This window comes from Halichoerus grypus, chromosome 3 (genome assembly GCF_964656455.1).
Source record: "Halichoerus grypus chromosome 3, mHalGry1.hap1.1, whole genome shotgun sequence".
NCBI classification, from domain to species: domain Eukaryota; kingdom Metazoa; phylum Chordata; class Mammalia; order Carnivora; family Phocidae; genus Halichoerus; species Halichoerus grypus.
Genome location: NC_135714.1, coordinates 49,400,151 through 49,422,860, shown reverse-complemented (window position 1 = coordinate 49,422,860; position 22,710 = coordinate 49,400,151). Strand labels below are relative to the sequence as shown.

At 35.6% G+C, this 22,710-nt stretch overlaps 1 protein-coding gene across 25 annotated transcripts in view; it reads right to left on the bottom strand.

Moving 5' to 3' along the window:
- The window catches only part of ADGRL3 (adhesion G protein-coupled receptor L3), an 829,369-nt gene that overhangs the window by 5,467 nt on the left and 801,192 nt on the right, over positions 1 to 22,710 (bottom strand). For 18 of the 25 annotated variants that reach the window (XM_078068697.1, XM_078068695.1, XM_078068702.1 and 15 more), the window contains one exon: positions 14,763 to 22,423. The exons of 1 other annotated variant lie outside the window; for it this stretch is intronic. In XM_078068697.1, the coding sequence (XP_077924823.1) occupies positions 21,624 to 22,423 (800 nt within the window). In that variant the 3' untranslated portion in view covers positions 14,763 to 21,623. Of the gene's footprint in view, positions 1 to 14,762; positions 22,424 to 22,710 lie in introns of those variants that run through there. 6 more of the 25 variants (XM_078068714.1, XM_078068715.1, XM_078068716.1 and 3 more) reach the window with 1 other exon arrangement.

Here is a 22,710-nt window from a genome sequence, read left to right as displayed (position 1 = left end):
TACAAATAAAAGAAAAAATAAATTCAGTAATAAAAATAACTATAAAAAACAGGTGAGCTACTAAACTCAGATAATCTTAAAAGAAATACAAAGAAAAAGGAAAATTGTAAAAATAAAAAAAGTGTGGAAGGCAATAAGAAATTTTGAGGGGAAGACATTTAAAAAATGGGAAAATAAGCTCCAATATATCTTTAACCATAATCCCTGAAGAAGAAACCAATAAGATGAAACAGAGGGAAAATTAACTCCAATATATGTATAATAGATGTCTCCAAACAAGAAAATCAATGCCAAGAAACAGAAAAAGTATTAAAAATTATAATTCAGGAAAACCATCATTAAATGAAAACAATATTAGAAAGGTATGCATATTGGAAAACTTGACCCAAAATTGCCAACATTGAGGACATATTTTAATAATGTTACAGATATTTGAAGAAAAAGAGAAAAAAGTTCTGTGAACATTAAGTAAAAAATACCAAATTATTTATGAGGAATAGAAAATTAGAATGTCATCAGATTTTCAATAGCAGCATTTTATGCCAAAACACACAAGAATAACATATTTATTATATTTTACACACTCAAAAAGCAAATGTGAGTCAATGATTTTTTCAGCCAAACTCTTTCAAGAATTTGTGACTTTTGTCATAAACTTTTTAAAAACTTTTTTGAACATCTATGAACTCAGCAAATACTGTTTTTGGGGCACCTGGGTGGCTCAGTTGGTTAAGCATCAGCCTTCACCTCAGGTCATGATCCCTGAGTCCTGGGATTGAGCCCCAGGTTGGGCTCTCTGCTCGGCAAGAAGCCTGCTTCTCCCTCTGCCCTTCTGCTCCCCACCCCCACCAATGCTCGCTCTCTCTCGCGCGCGCGCTGTCTCTCTCCCTCTCAAATAAATAAAATCTTAAAAAAATAAATAAAATGAATCTTTCTTGAGAAATTCACTGAGAAATTAGCCTCAGGCAATGAAAATCACTGGAAATATATTGATATAAGTATTGATGTGATTATTAGTGGCTACTAATATCCTATAAAGAGAGATGACCAGACATTATTTGCTTTCTGATGGAAAAAAAAAATCACCCATGAAATAGTCTTGCCAAAACCATTTTGCCTGAATCTACTGAAGCTTCGGGATTCAACTATTTATAGAAAATATGCAGAGAATGGAGGAATTTGGCAAAGACACCCCGGGACACATCAAACAAAATCCAGATTGTTGTAAACTCCACAAAGCAAAGAACATGGTTTCTTTAACACACACACACACACACACACACACACACACACACACAAGGCAAGGAAAAAAAAACAAACTTAAGAGATCTAATCAGTCTCAGTGAGCGAACTATATCTGGTTCCTGATCCAAACTACAAAACAAATGGCAATTGAAAATGTAAATACTGACTAGATATTTTAGGATTTTAAAAGAATTACTTTTAATTTTAAGGAGTGCAAATGGTATCCCAGTTATGTTTAAGTTAAAACAGTCATGACCTCTTAGAAATACATATTGAAATATGTATGGATGAAAGGACATGATTTGTTCCATAAAAAGGAATGCAAATCATAAAGATGACTCCCTTCAAAATGAAATAGGGAGGGAGGAGATGGATAGCTATAAATGAAACAATACTGGGCCATTTTTAATAATGTTTGAAGGTGGATGGTAAGTATATGGGGGGTTTATATTTATCTATTTTGGTATATGTTAAAAATGTTCCATAATAAGTTAAAAATGCATACACTTCTGACTTGGCAATTCTACTTCTAGACGTTTATCTACAGATATGCTAACATAAGTATAAAGAATATAGGTAGAAAGGACACCAGAAAGCTAGAATTAACTTAAATTGGAAGTTGAACCTGGTTGAAAAGCCTACTGGTATAAAAAATGAAACATATATATATTGCATAGGAAGCTGTCTATGGACTACTTATGTTAAAAAAAGCTATTTGCAGAAAACTATTTCTCATAAGTAACATATTAAATCTGTATATATAAATGTGAGTCAGTGAAAAATATATAATTATGTAAAATGTGCATGTATGTGTGTGTGTGTATATATATATGAAAACATACGTATACATGTCTATGAATATACACACATTGGCATATCCCCAGAAAGTTTTTAGAATACGTACCGATTTGATGCCAAATTTTATAAAATACTATTTTTAAAATTTGTATTATTGCTTCTCCATTCATGCACTCATTCATTCAACATATATTTATTTTTTGTCTGCTCTGTGTCACGTGCTCTTCCAGGTCCTGGGAATAATGACGAACACACACATCAATCATCATCCTGTTGAAAAATAGAACCTGGAGAGACAGAGCAGATGCCAGATAAATAAGAGAAAATATTATGGGATAAGAAAAACTAAGAGAGCAGGAGGGGGAGACTGCTGGACTTGTAAATGCGCTGGCTAGCACAAGCCTCACTGAGGAAGCGTGTGAAGTGACTATGGGGATTCGTGGGGGAAGGAGCACTGCAACAGCTATTGCAAGGTCCATCGGCAGGAGCACACCTTCTGTCTTTGAGGACAAACACAGAGAAGTGTGGCCGAGAGAACGGGGTGAGGGAAAAGTAGTAGTAGCTGGACGCAGAGGGCACTGCCTGGAGTTCACTATGTGGGGCCTTGTAGGTCTTAGCAAGGACTTACTTTTGGATGCTGAGTGAGATGGGAGAGGCCATCAGATGTTTTTCATGTTTTTGCAACACCAGCTTTGGGGATTTTGCTTATGTAGTCATTTTGTGGTGATTTATGAGTTTGTATTGTTTCCATATGAAAATGTTTATAAAAAAGACATCTGCAGTTGTCTTCATATAATTTGGAAGTCTGACCATTTCCAGAAAAGGAAAGCATTAGCCTGCCTGCCAACTGGCAGTCCTCTCTTTAAGAACCGATCAAATCAAACCTTGAGTCATTTTTAAATACTTATGTGTTTACCCACCAATCATCACTACTTTTTCCTTGTAACCACTTGCTGAAACTAGTTTCACCTGCCATGACATCTAATTATACTCTCCGTTTGCTCCTTTTAATTCTAAGTAACAGCGGTACGTGCATGTGGACAAAAAATGGAGAATGTAGATACATCCAAAATTGTCTCTCTGAGCAACGTTTTACCAAGTGATTTTACCAATAAGGTAAGTGTTTATCATTTATTAGTGATATATCATGTGTCATGTGTTACTGGAACAGAGAGCTACGTCTTACTAAAGTCTTACGGCAAAATGACATGGCCTTATCAAGAGAAAAGTGAAATTACATATGTGGCCATCCACCCCCTAATAGGATACTACAGCATTTGTTAAATGCCTCCTCATAGTGTGTTTGCCATAATGGCCCTTGCTAAGCCTTATCTAGGGCTGGTTTCTAACTGAGTAGTTAAGTGTTCGGTATAGACAGATTTTCTACAGGATTCAAGAAAGAAAAGAAAGATTTGTGTTGCCATCAGGTTTTAACTGAAGCACACTTGTATCTTGTGACTAACTACTTCATTGCCATTTTCATAATGATTACAACCTTGAGAGGAAACTCTCCTGATAACTGTGGGCCAGTAATGAGAAATCATGCTGTGCAGGAATGAAATGATAGCTGAGATTTCCCCCACAATAATACATAATCCATGAAGAGTTTAGAATTAAATGGAATTGTCCTGTCTTCGGCAGTCTACGATGAGACCTTGATGCAATGCTGCAGTTTAATGTTGAAATGTAAAGCCCTGTCACTTTTATGTCTAAAAGACAATGGAATGACTGCCTTGTGCCCAGGGTGTCTGCCGCCCTCTCCATCATCATCTTCAGAAGCACCCCGGGGGCGTCTGGGTGGCTCAGTCGTTAAGCGTCTGCCTTCAGCTCAGGTCATGATCCCAGGGTCCTGGGATCGAGCCCCGCATCGGGCTCCCTGCTCTGTGGGGGGCCTGCTTCTCCCTCTCCCACTCCCCCTGCTTGTGTTCCCTCTCTCGCCGTGTCTCTTTCTGTCAAATAAATAAATAAAATCTTTAAAATAAATAAATAAATAAATAAATAAATAAATAAATAAATAAATAAAAGAAGCACCCCGCATTATTTCCAAATATTTCTTGGACAGGCAAGGACCAAAATGCCAAAAAAAAACCTCAGCTAATTTTATTAATCTGCCCGCTTTTGCCTTTTAAAAATAGCATTATTATTACCTCTTTCCACTTGGGTCAAAAAAAGAAAATAATTTTAATTGACTTACTGGTCTATCAATTTGGAATTATGGCTGGCTGCAGGTACAGAGAAGTCTAAATAAGAATGCCTAAAACAAGGGCGCCTGGGTGGCTCAGTTGGTTAAGTGACTGCCTTCGGCTCAGGTCATGATCCTGGAGTCCCTGGATCGAGTCCCCCATCAGGCTCCCTGCTCGGCAGGGAGTCTGCTTCTCCCTCTGACCCTCCCCCCTCTCATGTGCTCTCTCTCATTCTCTCTGTCTCAAATAAATAAATAAAATCTTAAAAAAAAAAAAAAAGAATGCCTAAAACAAGAGTTATTTTTGCTCAGGTTAAGAACATAGGTCTGAAGGTAGGCAATTCGGGGTCATACAGAAGCCCATAACATCAGGGACCTATGCTCCGTCAGCCTCTCTGCTTCGCCATTTTTAATGTTTTGCTTTCTTTTTCAAGGTGACCCAATGGTCCAAGGTGGCTGCTAGAGTTCTAACCATTATAATTATATTCCAACAAGAAGGAAGAAGTAAGGAAAGAAGAGTAAGGAACACACTGCCCAGCTGAGACAACCCCCTTTAAAGAAGCTTCCTAGAAGCGGTATCACTGAGTTCTACCTATATCTCATTGATGGCCTCTAGCTATAAGAAAGCATGGGTAACAGAGACTTTTAGCGGGGCACATTGCAACTTTACTAGAATATCAGGGCGTATGAGTAATAGTCACAGTAGTTTAATTATATACATTGCGTGCGTGTCAGGCACAAACACGTATCATGGGTTCTCGGCGCTTTTCATAGATTAACTTATCTAGTTTTCATAACAACCCTATGAAGTAGATAAAATTATTATTCATGTTTGCAGATGTGGAAACTGAGGCACAGAGGAATTAAGTAACTTACTTACAGTCAGATGTGAGCCAAGATTTGAAGCTTGGCTTTCTGGTCCAAAGTGTGTACCCCTAACCACGAAGGCAGAGGCCGCCAACCTTTTTCTTTTTAAGGGCTAGATACTAAATATGCTAGGCTTGTCAGCCCTCAGGTCTTTCTGCTCTATTCAACTCCCTCTTGTAACTCAAAAACAGCCATGGATGCCACAAAAGGAAGGGGCGTGGCTGTGTTCCAGTAACAGTAACAACTCTGTGCATCCTCTGCAAATATCCATCCTGCCTCTCCATGAAGGACGATGATGACTGGGTAGGTAGTGTGCAATTCTTTGTTCACCAAAAAGTGAGTGTGTTCTGTCTCCAACATCTGACTTATAAAATAGAGCATGATTGAAATCCTGCTGATCGAGAACTAAGTTTAGAAATCGTTGGATCATGGACTTAGTAATGGATGTCTAATATATGTTCTAATTTGATTTCCTTCTTTTATATCCTATCATTTATCCTCTTAATAAATATTCAGTTTATGTTTTCTTGGAGGAGATCACAATGAAGGTTAGTATATTAAGGCTTTTGTGAATTTTGCGGTTAAGAAACATGTTTAAATTTGTTCAATCTAGTCTTCCTGAATTTACTTGGCCCACAGAGAGCCCCCTACCCACACCCACCTCCCCCTCCAGACACACACACACAATGTCTCAAAAGAGAAGTTTATCAGAGTAGCGTGGGAAACATTGACCTAAGTCGTGGAGTAACATCCTTATGCTTCATTGCTGTGGAAATGTCATCATGATGGAGATCATTTTGAGGCTCGATAACTTCTTCTAAACTCTTTAAATAAGAGGTATAATATAAACATCAGTTAACTGGGGAACCACTAACCTTTGACATCAGTACATCGTTTTTTTTTTTCTTTTCTTCTGAAGAACTACAAAATGGAAGTAGTTATCCAAAGGTTTTATCTCTAGACCTTTGTGTCTCAGTTTTCAACACAGTAAACATTCTTGCCAAGCTATGGTAGATTTTAGCAGAGAAAATAACCCTAGCAGGATGTGTTAAAAAAAACAAAACAAAACAAAAAAACAAACCTGTTACTTGCTAGCAACCCTCCACATTCTTCCATTTTTCTATGTTACCTTTCTTCCTCAAACCTGCTTAATGTAGTTTGGGGTTCAAGTTAAAGTTCTAAGTGGATTGCTAAAAGGTGTATTACAAAGGAGATCAGATAATTGCAGCCGAATTAAATGCAGGTCAAATCATCCATCCCCTCATTTAGAAAAACAAAAAACAAAACACTCACTGGATGCCTGCTACGGGCAAGACATTGTTCTGGACATAATGTTAAATGTTTGTGAAATAATTGGAAATAATTATTTGGCTAAGCTGTTTCTATGTAGCAGAAGTTATGTATTTATTAGTCCGCCGACTCTCATGGTATACTGTAACTTAATATGTAGTAGTAAATAAATATCTAATGGGATAATTAAATCTCAATAGGGACATAATTGCAGAATAGTATACTAAAACTCTGCAGCCATCAGAGCTTCGGCTCATTTAATCAAAAAGGTTTTATTATTTGCATAGACAGCTTATATTTTCCCTCTAAAGGATGGTCTTTACAGCACCTATTTTCTGGAACAATCACATCAGGATTTATTTGTAGCACAACATGTTTAGTTACAATAGTCTTTTGAGAGTTATAATCCTTTTAAGTGCTCCCTTCTCTTAAAAGCATTTTCAAACACTTTGGACATGAGACTATATAAGCCCCAAATGTAATTTAATCCTCTGTATTTTGGTTTGTTCTTGAAGTTGATATTTCCTAAGAAGAGTGAAAGTATATGTTGTATTTTGTATGTTGTTAGCATTTATGTAGGATGACGAGAAATGGTGGATCATCCAATCACTTTAAAAACTTAAGTGTCCTTGGGCGCCTGGGTGGCTCATTCGTTAAGTGTCTGCCTTCGGCTCAGGTCATGATCTCAGGGTCCTGGAATTGAGTCCCACATCAGGCTCCCTGCTCAGCAGGAAGTCTGCTTCTCCCTCTCCCGCTCCACCCTGCTTGTGTTCCCTCTCTCACTATGTCTCTCTCTGTCAAATAAATAAATAAAATCTTAAAAAAAAAAACAAACTTTAGTGTCCTTAAATTATGCAACTGCTCTAACATAAAGCCTATACACATAGACAAAGGAATAGCCCTTTTTTAACAATCGAGTTCCACAATTCCAAAATCTAGGCTTTTAAATCTAGCTAACCTTCAACAAAGCATTACCATTCAACTGAATTTTGTATTTAAACTTGGCAAAATTTAATTGTATCTGTAATTAAATCACAATTAGTCTTTAATTATTCTAATTAAAGATTTGTATCATTTCCTTATGATGGTCTCCCCTGTAGCTTGTTTTAAATTAAATCTACTGGAAATAATAAGTAATTTCTTCTGATGTATGTCCAAGTCTCTGAGTCTCAGATTTGGAACACTTCAAGCTATGTTTTTAATGAGACCACTCAATTAGGTTTTATTTTTGTCTGTGGAAATGCTAGAAATGCTTCAAAAGGAAAATCGAAATTTAGTAGCACTTCTACTTTGTTTATTCACAAAAATCTTAACTACTTCCACTTAGAATAAAACCGAAGATACCAATAAATAATGCACAACTCTACATACATATGGCTCATTGAGCAAAAGAGGCAGAACTGTAATTGTTTTTCACTTCTGATATTCATTGGGTAGAGCTGAAAACCCTATGGCATTATATGAGATTTGGATCTTCTCCTTGACTCAAGAATGTGGAGGATCCCAGAATATGTTGCATACATATTCCTCCTCAAATTTTTGTGAAATTGGGGAGATGAAATATTAAGATTTGTTTTTGTTTGCTAGAATTGCATATATATACATATATGTATATATATATATATATATATATATATATATATGTGAATTTTTTTTGCTTCTTTTTTTCCTTCTAATAATTTTGTGTGTTGGAAAATAAGATCAACAATCCATAGTCAAAAAAATGCTTGGGTACAAGGTGTACCTTTGGAAAAAATCCCCACAACTTTATCTGAAAGACAGTTTCTAACTGGTGGCAGCACTCTTTTAAAGGAACTGTTCTTTTATTTAGATGTATATATTGTGGTGGGGTGTACCCCTCAGCTCTAAGCCTTCAGGCTTGGTGAGAATAACAGCTTTTCTGGCTATCTCTTGCTAATCCTGGATTAAACCTAATAGCATTTTCATTTCTACCCTTTTTTCAGGAAGAGTTTTCATCAAAACCAATTTAATTAGCTTTTCAAGGACACATGAGTGTTTAGAAAAAGTAGTATTTCTCTACTTGAAATTTTCAAACTTACAGAGTAAATCCAGGACCTTGATAGTCTTTCCATAGAAAGACTAAATATTCAGTTCTGCTTTTCAGATATTTATAATTAAATCTTATTAAGGAGAAGATAGAAATTAATTGTAACCAATAGAAATGGGCAGCTTTGTAAACATGACTGAATAGTGAGATTAAGAGTTGCTTTTGATTAGCGTGACACTAGTGAGATAGAAATGGAACTGAGTAAAGATAAATGGAGGTCAGTTGGATATGTAGCATGATTTAGATATGAAAGTGTGAAGAAGTTTACATGGCTCATGTCTCAGATGGACTGGGCAAGCTGTAGCATTGTAAGAACTGATACTAACACAGATGTGTTTGTCCAGCTTCCCCCTCACATCAGCTTCTGGTCAGACTTTGCTGCCCTAGTTGGAGATATAAACAGCAACTTAGGCTGTGCAAATCATGGTACTCAATCCCCTGGGCACAAACAGAACCAGAGTAAGAATAAGAACCAATCATGGTGAATCTGAATCCTTCCTTGGATTTTTCTTTTAAAAAGAAAAAAAGATTTTATTTATTCCCCATTTGACAGAGAGAGACACAGCGAGAGAGGGAACACAAGCAGGGGGAATGGGAGAGGGAGAAGCAGGCTTCCCGCAGAGCAGGGAGCCCGATGCGGGGCTCGATCCCAAGACCCTGGGATCATGACCTGAGCTGAAGGCAGACAATGGCTGAGGCACCCAGGCGCCCCTGGATTTTTCTAACTAGAGCTGTTTTATATTTCCATGGAGCTATTTGATTGAAAGTCCAAAGCTGCTACCAAACATGACTCTGTCTATAACAAGAGACTGGCCTGTTATTACAATAAGAATAGGGGACGATTCTTAAGCATTTATTATATGTCAGACACTGTTCTAAACACTCTAGTAACTTATGATTTTAACTCTATTATTCCAATAACCCTATTCGGTAGATTTTATTACTCCGTATTTTACAGAGGAGAGAATTGAGATACAGAAAGGAACCTGCTCCAAAGCACAAGACTAGGATGTGGGGGAAGGACGTTTTCAACCCAGGCAGTCTATATTCAAAGTCTGGGCACTCAACCACCATAAAATACTGACTCTCCCTAGGAAAAAAAATCAAGCTGGCACATAAAGAAAACAAGGAAAAACAGAAAAATAAGAAACAGGGAAAGTCTTTGTGTTCATTGTCCTATCCAATAGTGTTCAGTGTCACTGTCCAATTAGCCCTGGCCTCACCTTTTCCCTCCCTGATTAGGTGAGTCAGTAAATCGCATTAAAGGTATTTTATATTTTTATTTGTTTAGCTTAAGTAAATTTGAATTACGGTTCTTTAGTTAAAACCAATGGATCTTTAAAAATACTCTAGTAAGAGGGGCGCCTGGGTGGCTCAGTTGGTTGAGTGTCCAACTCTTGGTTTCAGCTCAGGTCATGATCTCAGGGTCGCAAGATCCAGCAGAGTCAGGCTCTGCGCTCAGTGGGGAGTCTGCTTGAGATTCTCTCTCGCTTTCCCTCTGCTGCTACCCCTGTTTGAGCTGTCATTCTCTCTCTCTAAAAAAAATAAATAAATCTTTTTTTAAAAATACTCCGTAATAGAAGAGAAACTATATCACATGCCAGGCAGACATATTGCAACAGGAGGACTCAGCCAGGAAAATATGAAAAAAAAAAAAAAGTAGCAAAAGGAGCTGGTCAGGATATCCTGATCCAAGAATTAGCTCTAGCATGAATGAGCTATGATATCGAACAATTGAATCCCATGCTCTCTTTGGTCCTCAGTTTACTTACCTGTGAAGTAAAGGGATTGAACTAAATGATTTCAAGGGATGTCTCAGATCCACAGTTCTGTGAATTTACACCATACACAGTAAGAAACAAATAGCTTAGAAAGATGGGAAACAAAGGAAAGGACTGACTGATGAGTAAATCTCAAGGCTGAGTGGGAGAAGATGCTAATTTATGGAGCAGAGAAACATCAGTTAATATGTGAATGACCTTTGCAAAACACAGAAACAAAAGGGGGGATAAAAGTAAGTTTAAGATTAAACATGTGAGAAAGACTGAGAATGAGGTTGCTATGTAGGAAAATTATAAAGGAGAAAAGAGATTCCATATTTCTATGAGATTGGATGGAATTTAGCCTGAATCTGAGGGAAACTGGTCAGGGATTGGTTGGCTGGAGGTGATGATTGGTCAGAGCAGAGGAGAGCTTAGGTATAAGCTAAGTGAAAAATAATGGGAAAGAAAATCATTCTAAACTTTGCCCAGTAAGTTATACAAAGCAAACACGTGACAGAAGTGGAATGGATGATATAAATAATTTTTCTGCTCCCGTTGTAAACTATTTTCTATCATTGCATAACTGAAGTAGCTGTCATCAAAAAGGAGTTGGGGGTGGGAGATGGGCAAAATAGTTGAAGGGGATTAAGAGGTACAAACTTCCAGTTATAAAATAAGTAAGTCATGGGGATGAAAAGTATAGCATAGGGAATATAGTCAATAATATTATACCAGTGTTGTATGGTGACTACACTCAACCCTGATTAGCACTGAGAAATGTATTGTCAGCTCACTATGTTGCACACCTGAAACTAATATAACATTGTATGTCAACTTTGCCTCAATAATTAATAACATTGTTTTTAAAAAAGGGAGTTAGGGCTCCAGATTCTTCTAAAATATGAGTACCAGATATTTGTATTTACAACTTCTGTATCAGGGATTGCATATACATTGCACATGAATTGACCAATCATTTCCCTCTGTGGTCCTTTTCCATAATTGTAACAGACATAAATGATCCACCATGGAATTCTTTCTTACTAATTTTGGATAACACCTATTGAAGACATCACTCCAAACAGGCATTACCATTTGATCCGTTGTCACTAGAGTAAAAACTTATATGACACTCCATCACTCTACCCATGAAAGTTAGGTGTTAAGTAGATAGGTAATTTAGATATATTAATTCTGTGTATGATAGCTAACCATTGAAGAAGACTAGAGGATATAACAGCCCGGCAGGGTGGTTTTTCTCTCTAATGAATTGTTTCTCTCTTACCTTCCATGTAGTCCTCCATGCTCTTCCTGTTTAGAGAAACTTTTAGGAATCAAGATTAATTGTTTATTAAAATTTAAAAAGAACAACGTGAATTGGGTAGCCTATAGAAGCTAAACACAAGCTGGGAGTCATATTGAAGAAACTCAAGTTGTTATTTATTATTCATTCTGAATAATAATTAAAAAAAGAGTATCTTTCATCAACTTAAAGCTGCACTCTCTGGATTTACAGGCAATTCACTTTAACAAGAAGTAGACTTTCAGATAGCTGTGACACTGTGCCCAAAACCACATAGATATATGGTCTGATGACAGTCAAATGTCCAGAGAAAACTTGAAGAAGCTTTTGTTCCCTGTAAACAATTCCTAATACATGTCTATGAATTTTGCCTGATGTAAAATTAATAACTGACTTTTTTCTACTATGATAATATTTATAGACTCTGAGACTGGTGATAGGAACCCACATATTTTGAATAAGAATTTTTTTCCATGAGTTAAATAATGAAAAATATGGTTAATAATTTAATTGAATTTTATTTGAATATATTATCCATCTTTATAAATTGGAAGGAAAACCATAATTAGGTGATTAACTAGACTCATCTGAGGAAAAGAAGTTTTCTATTTTGGTCTCTCCCATACATCACCTGCTTAAAAACAAGTTGTATAATATTTAAACATGATTAATGCAAATACTTATCCAATATTTTTTAAACAGTTAACTCTGCAATTCTTTGCTCAAACTGCACATTAAATCACCTGTGGGCTTTTATAATTAACTTAGACCAGCACCCCCCCCCCCCCCCCAGAGATTCTGATTTAACTGGTCTGGAGTGAGGCATGGGCTTTTTTTTTTTAAATATGCTCTAGGTGATTCTAATTGAAGCCAAGGCTGGGAAACGCTGAACTATTTTACTGACTCTCATAGTAACACATAGAAACAGCAAAATAAGTTAATATTCTCTTTTTTAAATAAATGACTTGGGGGGACGCCTGGGTGGCTCAGTCGTTAAGCATCTGCCTTCAGTTCAGGTCTTGGTCCCAGGGTCCTGGGATCAAGCCCCGCATCGGGCTCCCTGCTTGGTGGGAAGCCTGCTTCTCCCTCTCCCACTTCCCCTGCTTGTGTTCCCTCTCTCGCTGTGTCTCTCTCTGTCAAATAAATAAATAAAATCTTTAAAAAATAATAAATAAAATAAAATAAAATAAAATAAAATAAAATAAAATAAAATAAAATAAAATAAATGACTGGGGCACCTGAGTGGCTCAGTCAGTTGAGCGTCTGCCTTCAGCTCAGGTCATGATCACAGGGTACCAGGATCAAGCTGGACTGGGCTCCCTGCTCAGCGAGGGGGATCTGCTTCTCCCTCTCCCTCTGCCATTACCCCTGCTTGTGGGCGTGCGCATGCACTTGCTCGCTCTCTCTTTCTGTCAAATAAATAAATAAAATCTTTAAAAAATAAAATAAGTGACTAAAATTTAACACTGAGTTAGTGTTTTACACAGGGATTTGAATTAGTTTTGACTCCTCAATCTTAACTATTACTCCAATTTGAATTTTTAAAGCCAAACATTATTATTTATTATTTTTAAACTTTTAAGTAATTTATAAACTACATAAACTGTGTATCTAGGTTATAATTGTAAAACAATTACATTAAAAATTTTAGATTATAGAAAAATAGCATGTAATACTTAAAAATAAAAATTTTAAACAAAAGAGCTTAAAAGGAAGGTTCATATTCTTTTTTCAGTTTCTGTCTCTTCTTAGTGTGTTTTTCAGAATTAACAGAATCAATGTTATTCTATTTTCATCAGTTACAATGAAATGGTGGCAATTACCACTGTGCTAGAAACTTTCTAAGAATGTGAGAAATTATTAGCTTTAAGACGTATCAAGTGCACGACAAAGGGCTTGTATTTTAATTCACTTTACCTTTCTTCCCCCCATATTTAAAAATAACTGTTAATTTCTTTTATTTTTTTTTAAAGATTTTATTTATTTATTTGATAGAGAATGAGAGACAGAGAGCATGAGAGGGAGGAGGGTCAGAGGGAGAAGCAGACTCCCTGCTGAGCAGGGAGCCCGATGTGGGACTCGATCCCGGGACTCCAGGATCATGACCTGAGCCGAAGGCAGTTGCTTAACCAACTGAGCCACCCAGGCGCCCCCTAACTGTTAATTTCTAGACTATGACTTAACTGGTAGGATTAACAGTATATATATTAAATATAAAATACTTATTCTCATATCTTATAGAAGCAAAGCATGAATATCAAAATAAAAGTAATAGTGAGGTTTAGTGAGATGATTTTACCATTTGGAAATATAAAAAGAATTATTTTGGAAAGGCGTGTCCCAGCACAGAAGTCCCTCGTCTCCTTCGCACCAGAAGTCCACCAGTGGCTGACCGTCCCCCAGTTCGAGATGGGGAGAAATAAGATTAGGTGACATTTGATTATATCTCAGTATTGGCAAACTTTAAGGGCAAACGGTAAGTTCTTCTTCTAACTTCCTATCCTTCCGGAAAGAGCAAATCACCTTATGGTTACCTTGGATGGCAGCAGTTCTCTGAAGACATTAAAAAAATAAAAAGCCCTCGCATTTTACTTTTAATGTGTGAAGAAAGGGTGGGGGGAGGGCATGGGGATAGCAAGGAAATCTACTAGGAGTCTATGTTTCAATTACCCTGTAGTTCGAAAAACTGTCCCCAAACCAAAGTTTTAGCACTCCCATATAATAAAAGTGACTACATCACTTATTGTTTACTGATATTTTTTATTGAGGTTTGTAGCTCATGATTTTACATGTGATTGTACAGAGCATTTAAGAAAAAAAAAAAAGGTTTGGAAAGGTTGTACAAGGGAAAAAAATCCAATAGATAGAAATCTGGACGGTGTATATGATAAGATTAATTCCACGTGTAAATATATGAGAATGGTAAGAGACCAGAGCCTGCGATAGCTATATTCTTGTTCCTAGAAAGAGAAATTTTTCCTATCAATGAGAAATAACTTAGTTATTTTAAAAGATAAACTATCATTTTTAGAAAAGATATATCTTGAATTAGATTTAATGCTTGGCAAGTGGGAAAACAGTATGGAAAAACTTCCCAGATTATCCTTCTACTTCCAATGCATTCACAGAAGCCAAATGAAAGGAAATCAAGCCGACTCTTATTATTTTGTAGTTCATAGGCAAAGATTAGTGTGGGAATATACAAAGAAGACTTGTTTATAAATGAACACATTCTGATTGTCTACAGCTGTTTCAAGACATATCATCTTTTATTACTTAGGATGGTAAAGGAAATCTTTATACTGAAATGAGGCATGGAAACCAACTTTAGGTGTTTTTTTTCCTCATCTTTCTTGATTCATGATGTTATTCAAAACGTAAGACATTGTGACAGCTTGAAATTCAAGGCATTAAAAATGCTCTAGAAGACTAGGCAGTGGTCAGCCTAAGAAGACACGGTGTTCTAGTCACTGTATCCTGAGTTCCATCCCCAAAGACTTCTACAGACTGTTAAAGAGTTGATGACATTCGTGAGTTTTGCCGAACATTTTTCGAAGTCAACCAAGCCATTTCCTTTTGAAGCTAGGATCATTTTACCAGTTTTACCTTCAGAAGAATCAGGGAATTTTTAACCTTTAAAAAGCTACATTAGGTAGGGAACTTAAACACATTTCCTTGCCAATGTAGTGTGAAATTTTGCAGTCTTGGGCCGTTGAGAAAAACTTAATTCTTTAAAATTTAAAATCCTCCAATATTGGACTAACTGTAAATCTTTAATAACCTTAGATCACAGAGTGGAACATTCTCATTTCAAAATTACTCGTTCTGAATGGCAATGTTAATCTAAATTAGATCCTTAGAAGTCAGCTTTCCTTTCCTCTTCTTTCAAGCTCTTTCCTTTAGCATTCTAGAATGAAAGAAGCATTGGGAATACTTTTAGACACATTTGGATTATGGAGTACTTTGATAACATGTCATACAACTGTCTGCAGAATTTTACGAATTGACTATAATAATTGAAGAGAGAGAGGACTTGAGAGTAATATTTTCAGCTGTGTAATTATTTGTTGTCTCAATGTAATATTCATAGATACAATAAATTATCCTGTAATATGAATATTGCTTGGTTATGAATTATCTTGCACAATGTACATAATTCCAATTTAATATTAATGTAATGTTTATTAGAAAGATTCATAATAAAGCCCTAAAAGTACAAAGCTACCAGTAGCATTAACTGTGTTGGCATACAATAGAGTAAGCAGATTAGAGAGTGAAAGTGAATTGAGGCAAAAATACTTATACTTAAGAAATATCTATAAAATACTCATGTTTCCTTGAGACAAGGTGTGGCTAGACAAGGAATATTTAAAGAGTGTGAAAAGTGTTTAGAGTTTCCTGTGGAATCAGCGGGATAAAATTATAATATGGTATACTTCAATTTTTGCTTTAATACATCAATAGCATTTGGTACACTAAGGTTTTTACCACTCTGAACGATTTCATTATTTTTTCCTGGAATTTCTTTTTTTTTTTTGGTAACTCTAATTTAGGTCCTGCTACCTCACCATAAGTCTGCCAACTTGGTTCTGCCCTTTTTCTGTTCATACTGTGATTGAAAAGAACTGGTTATCCCAATAGAGGCTTTTTTTCCTTGTATAGTTTTCCTTGACTTCTTCATACAAATCAAAGTTCTCTTTTCACATGCCTTCTTAAAAATCATAGTTTGCATTTACCTTTGAAATACTCTAATGGGACTTAAATTAGAAAAATTTTGTGTGACATACTACTGAGAGAAAGAAACATCAAAACATAGTTGAAATGAAGATATTTCAATAATTTAAAAGGTCCTGGATGTTAAAGACGTGTTGGCTTTTAATTTTTTTGAAAGAGGGTATAGCAATAACTTTATTGAAAATGAAAATATGCAAAACCATAATAACTACCTGTTTCATTGAAAAAAATTACAGTTATTTCCCCTGCAAGCTGTAAATAAAAGGAATCAAAGTATGTAAGTGTGTGTATAGGTGAAAGTTAAAGATTGATTTCACTTTTAAAGCAAAGGGGAAGTAGAAGTAATCAGGTTAATTAGCAATTAGGAGTGATTCCTCTGATGGCCTAAGCAGGAAAGAAGCAGCTACCAACACTTTTTAATTAGAAATGAAAATTTAGATATTTATCAATATTTTTCAGATGGCTTAAAAAGGATGTATTTGCTGATTACAAAACTGAATTTATGGTTGGGATTCATCAAATCTATTTTATGATCTCAAAGAAGCTTTCCACGTGGAATTCATTTGCACAAAAAAAACTCCCGTAAGCTATTTTGTAATGTTGCTGCTTCATTCTTATGCTTCCATGTTCCTAATTTATTAATGTGCAGAAATCTAACATAAGATATATTTAAAGTATTTTTAGAAATGCATAGTAATTATTTATGTGGTGAGTTATAATCATGAATTACTAAACATGAACTAATTAAATCTTAATACCTTGGTACTACAATATACTAGGAAGATCGTACGTATTGTTCTTTTATCTCACATACTTTTGTTAGAGAAGAAAAGACATTCTTGTCAATATTTTTAGAATTGCTCAAAATCAAATTAGGGTTTCAGTTTGTTTATCTCTCTCTCTAAATCTGAATTGACACAGTAGTTCTATAGTGTTTTGTTTTGTTTTTTCCAAAAACATCTCAAGCAGCAGCACCTTGGTACAGTACTAATGAACAATTTCTAAAAACAAATAATTCTTTCACTAATAGGAGATGATTATTGATTAGTTTGGAGTTGATCTTTAGACAACCCAGAAACTATTTTTCCTCTCCCTTTTGGTCTCTATAATGCAGAAAGTCAATCTTTAAAGTCTTTAATGTCATTTTTTAAAGTAAACCAGTCAATCGATCTGAACATGTGTGGGGGGAAAAAGCTGAAGATATTGCCTAAAATTAAGTCTATAAGTATTACTAATTGTCTTATATGTTTATCTGCATTACCATGAAACATTTCATCATACCAACTAAGTTAATACTAAAAAAAATAAAAAAACACTAAATTTTAAAGATCTTTTATCAATATGTTGACATTTTTAGGTTAATGGGAATTTAAAAAATATAGGTCATAAACTACACTTTTAATTTAGAGTCTTTGTGAATTTGTTTGACAATTTGTTTGACATATTTCCATTATCTGCATTTGATTAATACAGTTTCCTGATTATTTTCATTTCAACATAATTGTTCTCACGCAAATTCTTTTTTGTCATTATGATTATTTTAGCATAGCAATTTATTATTCAACTATAGTATTTTTAACTTTAGTAGTGTGGAACCAGAGGGATACTCAAAAAACTTAAAGGAAATCAAATCTATTTCTCCTTCACAAAATTTAGATTTCTCCATAAATATTATCAATTAGGAACATGGGCTGTGCAACAATCCAACAGTCTGTGATTCAGCTAAACATGAGGTCTGTTAGCTAGTGTCCTGATAAAGTAGCATGGGAAATAGACCTCAAAACGAAAAAAAAGTTCAAGAGTAAAACATTATGAAAGTATTATTTTACTAGGAAATAATAATTGGTTTGTTTCATTGGCATAACTTTTACTTGCGGCTATCCAAATAATGTGCTATGTATGTACAGTATGTTTGGTGAAAATTTACTTTATAGAAAATCAGATAAACATATCAGAAATATGTAGATAAGTAGGTCATGTATGGCACAGGGTATTAAAACATAGTCAACCTAAGGTGGTAAAAAAACAAGAAAAAAATCTAAAATTATTAATTTATCAGTAGCTACACAAGGGAATACGTGGGGAAAAAAGTCAAGTTCAAGAATTCAACCCTTGCTAGTGTAAAATGGACTAAATGAATACATGGTAGATATACACAAATTTCTATTGAAATGTATACATAATTAATTTATCTACTGTTTTGTTTTATTATAGTCACATAAAACTTGGGGGAACAATCTCTTTCTGTAAAAGTCTTTGGGATCTTAAGTCTTTCTGAAAGCACATCAATTATGATGTATTCAAATTCAAAAATCTCATCCTTTCATCTTGATGCAAGAGCTTGGTAGTAACTGACAGTACGAAATGGCCTTCTGCGCCAATTTATGTGTTCAAGTGGTTTTCTTCAGCTTGGTCTATGTAAAGCTGGGGAGGCTCCCTGTTTCAAATTTCCACGTAATGAAACATAAAAGATAACGTGTGGGGAGGTAGCGATATCTGAAAATCAGAATTGGCAGCATCAGCAAGCTGAGTTGAGGTAGTTTCCCCATTCTGTGAAACTGGCTTCTAACTGACAGAGCTGCTTTCATATGGATTTCTGTTGAATCGGTAAAACAAACATAAGTGCTCATAATCCACAGACCAACATCTGTGTTTCTGAAGTTACCTTAAACTTGTCAAAAAAGGGTTCTTTCATTACCAACTGTATTCTATGCAACAGATAGGATAACCACCTGTCAGGTGTTAATATTGCCATAGGGTGGTATGAGAAAACCTAATTACCATTAAAGCTTGAGGTTCTCCTGCAACTTAAAAAAAATCTGGAGACTTAAAAATTACTTCAGTTAAGTGACCAAAAAGGAATGATAAATAAGATATTCTAAGGTGATATTAAGGTTATGATGTACTCTGGTCCAGCACAGAATTTTTTTTGTCGTATATTTTTAAACTATATATAGATTACTGGCTATTCTGTAAACTGCTCCTTCTCATCTTAAGAAATTAATTTATAGATGGGTGATGTTTAGATTTGGGGGAGAAAAGAAAAAAAGAAATCACCAGAATATCACATACTACAAGAGAAATTCTAATTTGGCAAATTCATTCTGGCTTTGCTCTAGAAGGGACTCCATGCTTAGACACTGCTGATAAGGGTTCTTCAGTAACTGGAGATGTAGAAAATTTCTTTGAAAGGACTTTTTTCCATATATGGGACAAGAAAAATTAGCATAAAAATATATTATCTTTATAAAATGGATATTCACTTTGCCATTATTCTGGCATTTTTTTAGCCAATTGAGTGACTTTAAATTTCTAACATCGAAATGGGACTTACAAGGAAGGAAAAGACATGACCCACCCCCTCCTCCAATTCCATACTTAAATCTCTGATTGAAGCTGGTTTTTATAGTAGGCATAGTGACTCCAGCTGGTTTATAAAATAAGCACATAGTAACATATTAACCTGCTTAAAAGTAAGTTATATATCTTATTTCATCCAACATAAACATGCCCATCCCATTTCTCTGGTTTACTTTGTCTGCAAAAATGGTGTAATTTTGTGCTTAGGTTATCCATCTAGGCAGATTTGATTTCTTTTGCATGGCTCATTTGGGCCATAGAGGATTAGCAAAGTATATATAATGAAAACAGAAGGAAAGACGAGAAAAATGAAAAGAGTAATTAATCATATAGTACATACATCAAAACAATATCTTCTAAATCTCAATCAGTTGTTTATTGTTTGGCAAACAAGTTTCACTTTTACAACAAATATTAGTAATGAGGTCATCCAACTTTGAGACCATACAAAATGGATCATAAGTTTAAAAAAAAAATTATATGTGCTGCTAATTTACCTCTTGTATTCCTACATTACTTAAAATCCTGTCAAATAAATAAATTTTCCTGTTAATAAACAGAAGAGTTTTTTGAAAAAAAAATCACTTCAAAATAACTTGACCTTTCAATTCTTACTACAAGGGAGTGAATTTCCTTTAAAAATTGGTAGTGCAGGTGCCCACTTGGGGATCAGACTGAGCATTCAGCACTTTAACGCCTATGGGATACCGTTTGTTTTTTTTTACATGCAGAAGCCCCACTAGTTCTATTGACACCTCTTGACTTCTAGAATCATAGCTACTGTCTTGGTGATGAACTGCTTGCCAAATATGCTTTGCATTACAACAGATGTGCACTGTAAACATAAAAGTTCGTCCTGCTCTAATTTGCAAAAATGCTCTTGGAAATACTCTGACTGAATCAAAGATATATAGTGAGGGAAGAAAGTCTAATTTTATTTATTTTATTTTTTTTGTAAAAAATAATTTGTATTACTAGAAAATGATTCTTATAAAGTGATAGTTTTCATTTATTTATTTATTTATTTTTTGCCAGGTGAAATTTTAAAGAAAAAAGCAATAAAAAAAAGAAGAAAGGAAGAAAGAAAAAAAGAAGGAAAGAAAGAAAGAAAGAAAGAAAGAAAGAAAGAAAGAAGAAAGAAAGAAAAAAAGGAAAAGAGAGAAAAAAGGAAAAGAAAATGAAGGAAGAAAGAAAAGAAAGAAGAAAGGAAGGAAACTTTGCTCTCTTACTGGTAGACAAACTTGCAAGACCAGCACGAAAGAAAAAGAAAATATCTCTTTTTTTCCACTACATTAACAGGACTCAAATTCTGGAGGAACAGAAAGCTGACTATATGTGCAATGCTAGTATCTGTACATTACATAGAAATTGTTCAGTTTTTTTCTGCCATTAGTTTTATCATCAGTTAATACAGCAAATCATAGAATATGCATTTAGCATATAATTCTAGAATTCCCCTCCATTTCATTATTTTGTTGTTTTATCTTGTATTCCACAGCTATTCCTGCTGCGGTGAATTCAGGTTGTGAGTGACTAAAAACCACTATGTGATGCAGTTTTGCTTTGTTTTTATGTTTGTTTGTGCAGCACTCCAATCTAGATGCAGCACTGTTACTAATTTCGAACAACCATTCTGGCCTTTTAAAAATCAGGTCCTTGTTATTATAGTAACAGAGCATCAGAGATGTTAGAACAAACACAACAGAATTCAACAAGGCCACAATGAGCGCCATTTTCTTCATATCTCGTTCATTAACATAATGAAGTCTCCATCTGAGGGGGAAAGACAGGAAAGGAGAGGGCACAGGGGAATTTCAGCAGTTATCTTTCTCCCCTGGGCTGACCTAAAAATCCCAGTTTAAAAAAAAAAAAAAAAGTCTGAAAGTTTGTGTTTGTCTCTCAAGAACAGCATAAAGATTTAGGAGTACACACATTATTACCACTGCTTATATCAACTCAGAACAGTCAACCAGGTGTTAGCAGTTCTGTTGGCTTTAATTTCTGTGTCATCTTCTATAGACTTGTGACCAAATGAGCTGGTCCTTTTGAACTGCCCTCTGGAGGGGTCCCATCTTTGTTCGGAGGAACTATAAATCCATCACTGCTACCGCGTCCTAGCTGGTAGTAGGTGTGCAGCTGATGGACGTGGTTTCTGGAGCCTAGGTTTGGCATGCTTTTGTAGTAAACATCTTCGGCATCACCACATTTGGCCGGTGGGGGTTCGGTCTGGGTGCTGGTGGTAACGCTCTCCGTGGCAGGCACACCAGCCAGGGCCGGCATGCTGGTGTACAGAGAGTCCCTATGGGGTGACTGGAGATCTTCTGTGTGCTCGTTGGTTAGCAAAGGGAAAAAGCTCTCACTGTGGTCTTGGGGGAGCCGCCTTCTGGTGTAATGGTGTGGCTGGTGGTTCTCCGTGGAGTAGACTCTCGGGGGAAGCAAAGGAGCATCAGATTCCTCATGGATGAGTTCCAGGCCCAAACTCTCCTCGTGGTTAAAGGAGGTGGCGTCATCCAGGACAATGGCATCATCTTCACTCCCACTGCCGAGGTTATTCACCAGCTTGTTCATCAGATTCCTGTTCTGTTCACTGGAGCGCTCGTGGTTGTTCAGGTAAGACGGGATATAGTTGGAAGTGAGTTCCTTCAGAATCTTTTTCTCTAGGGCGGTCTCGTTGTGGTTATAGCCACGGTCTATGATTTGCACACAGTTGCTCAGGTATTCACCACTGGCAATGCTGTAACTATTGCCATGGTTACCATTCAGTGGTAGAGTATCCATGACACTTGTATCCCTGGCATTGTTCAGAAGCCCCTCTGAAAAAGATTACAGAACACTATGACATTTACATCCAATTGGCCATAGAACACACACACAAACACAAAAGCAAAAGACCATGAAGTATGTATAAATTGCTAGCATGTTTAATTAAGTATCAAATGTTTGGAAATAAACAAAAAATACTAGTAAGTCTATATGTACATATCTATATATACACTTGGGCAATTGATAGAAACCCTATAAATGGAAAAGTATCTAAAATAAATCTTTAAAATAGTAATTTTTAAAAACCTATGAATTTGCAATTTCCACACAAGCATTG